Source organism: Silene latifolia, chromosome X (assembly GCF_048544455.1).
Source record: "Silene latifolia isolate original U9 population chromosome X, ASM4854445v1, whole genome shotgun sequence".
NCBI classification, from domain to species: Eukaryota; Viridiplantae; Streptophyta; class Magnoliopsida; order Caryophyllales; family Caryophyllaceae; genus Silene; species Silene latifolia.
In genome coordinates this window covers 51,000,708-51,005,288 of record NC_133537.1, presented here as the reverse complement: position 1 = coordinate 51,005,288, position 4,581 = coordinate 51,000,708, and the positions used below count along the sequence as shown (strand labels likewise).

The 4,581-nt window shown below is 37.6% G+C and overlaps 1 protein-coding gene across 1 annotated transcript; it reads right to left on the bottom strand.

Moving 5' to 3' along the window:
- Nucleotides 1-1,346: 1,346 nt before the first annotated feature.
- LOC141617359 (alkane hydroxylase MAH1-like) lies at nucleotides 1,347-2,792 on the bottom strand. Its single transcript, XM_074434546.1, has one exon. The coding sequence runs from the start codon at nucleotides 2,790-2,792 to the stop codon at nucleotides 1,347-1,349; it is 1,446 nt and encodes a 481-aa protein (XP_074290647.1).
- Nucleotides 2,793-4,581: the final 1,789 nt, after the last annotated feature.

The following is a 4,581-nucleotide window of genomic DNA, read 5'->3' as shown; positions in this document are numbered from 1 at the left end:
GGCCCTTGCTGTATCTGTGTCCACTGCTCATAATAGTACGATATTGTCCTCTTTTGGCCAAGCCCTCACGGATTTAGGCTCCTTCCCAAAAGACCTCGTACTATTATATTCTCTAGACACTTATAAAGATAATCTTCCATTTTTATTCCATCGATATGGGACATGAGTTTGCACCCTAACAGAAACTGTGGTGGTTGTGAATGGTGTCTATCCCAAAAAAAATCACATTTTCCAAATGAAATTTGGCATCAAGTGTTGGAGTTTCCAATTAAATGAATTTAAAAGGTTCGGTTTTATTAAAAGACAATTTGAGTCCCTCGTAAAATAGGAAAACTTGAAACAAAAAACAAATGACTGAATTGTAATTCAAAGAAATAGAGAGGATTGTAATTCAAGTTTTGGTATATAATATGCATCGTTTGATTTGTGCATGATTTGAGTCGGGTCCTAGTATTAGTCAACACAGTATTACAGGGGCGCATTAACCAATTTTCCCATCTATGTAGGTTGTGTATCATGGTAGGACTTGTAGGCGAATGTTGGTTGAGATGACTTATTATCGAAGGGGGAAGCAAGAGCCATAAGTTTGATGTTTGACTCGACCACGTACAGTACAAATAATTTATGATGCTATTATGTACTGCGTAGTTATTATTGGATTACAATCTTGCATAGTTGCATGCATGAAAGCCGAACTGTTAGACCATGTGTCCATATTCATTGTACATTTTGAAAATACATAATTTATTAGGTAAAACTTCCCTAATTATCTACTTGATTGTAGGCTTTGGATAAGCTTAATGGAGTTAGTAAAACCTTAGAACAACGAAGAATGAAAATGATCCTAATTGATCGTTTTGAGATAAAACCCGAGCCATTGAAAAGTAATAAAAGGGAAGAGAGAGAGAGGAAAACTGAAAATGATCCTAATTGATCTGAATTGGTAAGACACCAACTGTTGATAGATTATCAAACATGAAGGCGTGCTTTGTCTAATTTTTCAAGTGAGAAGTTGATAAGGAAATTTGAAACGAAATAAAAATAGAAAAGTTACAAATATTACACAACTAAACTACAACATGAAGTACAATAAACACAATAGAAAGCAATAGTAGCTAGCTAGATTTTACGTAGTAGTACGAAAAATTCTTGTGTCCTCTGCGGGGACTCTACTTCTTATACTTAAGCATTTATAATATTTCATTTTGTTGATTGTCTTTAAGTGTAAGAATGACGATAAGAACACAAAATTTTTTCATAGTAATACACTAATACTAATACCTAAGGAATAATTCATGCATGGACGACAGAGACAAATGAATCACAAACTTTGAACTGTTTTTTTCTCATGTCCATCGATTACGAACTTTGACGTTCAATCCATGCTTGACGTGCAAAATCATGGACACATCCGGTTGGATTTTCTGACCTTTAACGAGCTCGAACCGGAAATTATGGATCAATGTGGCTGCAACCATCTTCATTTGGGTCAGAGCCGCATCTTTGCCCATGCAGCTTCTCGGGCCCGTATAGAAAATCAAGTACTTACTTGATGGCTCATGTTTAATCGTACCTCGATCCGAAATCCATCTTTCCGGCTCAAACTCAGAGCAATTATCACCCCATAGCGACTTCATTCTCGCCATCGCGTATAGTGCAATTAGTATCTTCGTCTTTGGGTACACCGGATGCCCAGTAGGTAGAGTGTCGAGTTGGCGGGGTGTTTTGTATTGGAATGGAGCGGGTGGATATAGCCTCATGGATTCAAGAAGCGCGGCGTGGAGGTAAACCAGGTTACTAGTCTCCTCAGAGTTAAAGACTCGCCACCCTTTAGCTTTCGCTTCTGAAATTGTATCCTCTATTTCATCCCTTATTTTCTCTTCGACTTTAGGGTGGGTCGTTATTAGCCAGGAGAACCATGTCATGGCCGAGCTGATAGTGTCTCGACCTGCCATAAGTTGTTGTATTGTTATGTCTTTAAAGAACGCGTCATCGTTAATGTGAGTAATTTGGGTAAGACCGTCTTTCATGACATCTTTCATGAGTAATTCCAAGAAATCAACACTATCAACCTCGACCTCGTCCTCGTTAGTGTTACATTTCTCGGTTAACACATCGTGTCTTTTCTTGAACACAATGTTGCTAATGTAACTGTTGATGACTTTACGAGCAAGGTTCAATCTATACTCGGGGCCAACACGTAACATCAGTTGTAACTTCCATAATAATTCAGGAAAGGCAATGCGGTAAATGATGCCTCTTTCGAAATCTGCCATAGCTCCCAAAAAGGGCATCGTTGGCAAGTCAATCGCAAGAGACTTTGGGTCGTGACCGGTCAAGGACTTACATGTAACATCCAAGGCGAACCTTTGGAACACATCTTGCAAGTCCAAGACACGGTCACTGTGTTCGGATGCATGCTTCAGTAGCGGAACCAGAATATGGTTCAAATTAGCATGGGCCGTCTTGATTGAATAATTCAAGAATTTCCGGCTCTTGATAGGGTTGTGAATCAGTCGCCTATACTGCTTCCAGTCGTCGTCGTCACTGTTGAACAAGGCGTACCCCATAACGTCAAATGCCTTGCGATAGTCATCCCCTTTCGGGTAATTTGAGAAATTAGTTGTAGCTATGTAGTGGACGTTAGCCGGATCCGACGTGGCGAGAAAGTCACTGGCTCCGAACCACCTCCCACTACGAAAGTAGGTCCCGTTACTACGTCGCAAGAAGCCCAACGATGTATCGTGAAATCGATAAACGTTAAGTAAAATCCATGGCAGCGAATCAGCCATGTATGTCAAATAAAACGACATTATTTTTCTGTTGACGTAGTATGTAAAGAGTACGTAAACAAAAATCAAAATTAAGAAAATTTCTGGAATTCTAGGAAAATCCATGACATTCAATATAAGATGAAATGATATAATGTTGAATAAGTTGAGTAAGGATAACTGATGTAATGATATTGGATTTGGAATACCAATATGTTTGATAGGTAACCTCTATTTATAAAGGGTTAATAATTCCATTTATCGTTTATGTCAGTAGGTTGGTACGTAGTCAATTTACTCTAGATCATAATTTTATTTTGGTACAATGCTCGAGACATTTTAATATGCCCTCACATTCATGGCAATCCAAAACTATTTAGCAGCACACAAATTCTTATTTTAGATGGCTTATTTCCCGTCTTTAAAAAAAAAAACAGAATTTTGGGATCATTTCATGTTTAAATGAATTCCCTTTGTCTCGGTCGATTGTTGTCCTTTATTTTTGTCACAAAGACAAGGTAAGAGTAGGGAGCCAATTATAAGATAATGACAAGTATACCAAATTGAGTGTGAAAGATCATATTACTCGTAAAATGCAATCCTAAAATAGAAACGACAGTAATTGACTGAGACACCCCAAAATGGAATAGAACAAAGAAATGACCGTAGGACGGAGGAGTATGTAACTAGAATAGTCTAGCTAATTTTATGGCTTATGATAACTTGTTTTCCTAAAGGGGTCACATTTAACTGTAAAGTTATCTCAAAATTCCGTCTTTTTAGAAAAAACTAAAATAATCCGTCTTAAAAAAGACCCTACAAATATTTAACCCATTACATATTAAATTATAATGAAAGGTGAGTAAACGATATGGAGTATATATAACAAGTAATTTTGATAAACAAGATTGAAAGATGGCTCTTCGCCAAATATCATCGTTCCTCTAAGCTTAGCCAATAACTTTCTAGGTAGTCTGAAGAGTCACGGGCGAGAGCACCTAAGAGGGGGAGGGGGTGAATTAGGTGTCTATTTAAAATTTAAGCTTAATGAAAGCTTCTTTAAAAACTCTTAAACACTTTAAACAATGCTTAGATGAAAGGAGAAGTCGATACTTAGAACTAGAGAGTTAGAAGTATTCAACAACGATTCAGCAAGCAGAAGTTACAGTGTACCCAACAGTTGATTCTGTAGATAAAAACGTGAGTAAAGTGTGCAGCGGAAATAAAACGACATAGACACGACAAACGATTTTTTAAAAACTGGTTCGGTCACTACTCCGCGACCTACGTCCAGCGCTATTTTATTAAACGTCTAAGAAGTAAACTCATACAAACTAAGACCACCCCGAATAATAAAATAACTCCCCAACCTACTCCGGTTGCTAATGCTTAAAAGCTACTCCGCTTCCAAGACTTTTGCTTTGGGCTACTCCGCCGAAAGACTCCTTGCTTAAAGCTACTCCGCAATAAGACTTTTGCTTTGGGCTACTCCGCCGAAAGACTTCATGCTCAAAAGCTACTCCGCTTTGAAGACTTCATGCCTAAAGATAACTCTATCCTAAGACTTATTTGGTTCTACTCGGTTGTTACAAGACTCCACTTATCTCAATGTTGTTCACTTAATTGAACGGAGGAGATAAAGTTTAAGTACAAAACACGGGATCCTTGAACACGAATAAACGACTAGGTGCAATACAATAACTCAATAAAAGACTCAAAAGATAAATAAACAAACTTGCAAAATGATTCAAAGATTTTGAAATGATAAAACGGTTTTGCAAAGTTAATTTACTCGATTGAAAGCTTAAGT

Excerpts from the sequence above, each read along its gene's own strand:
- LOC141617359 (XM_074434546.1), bottom strand. The coding sequence starts at position 2,792 with ATGGCTGATTCGCTGCCATGGATTTTACTTAACGTTTATCGATTTCAC.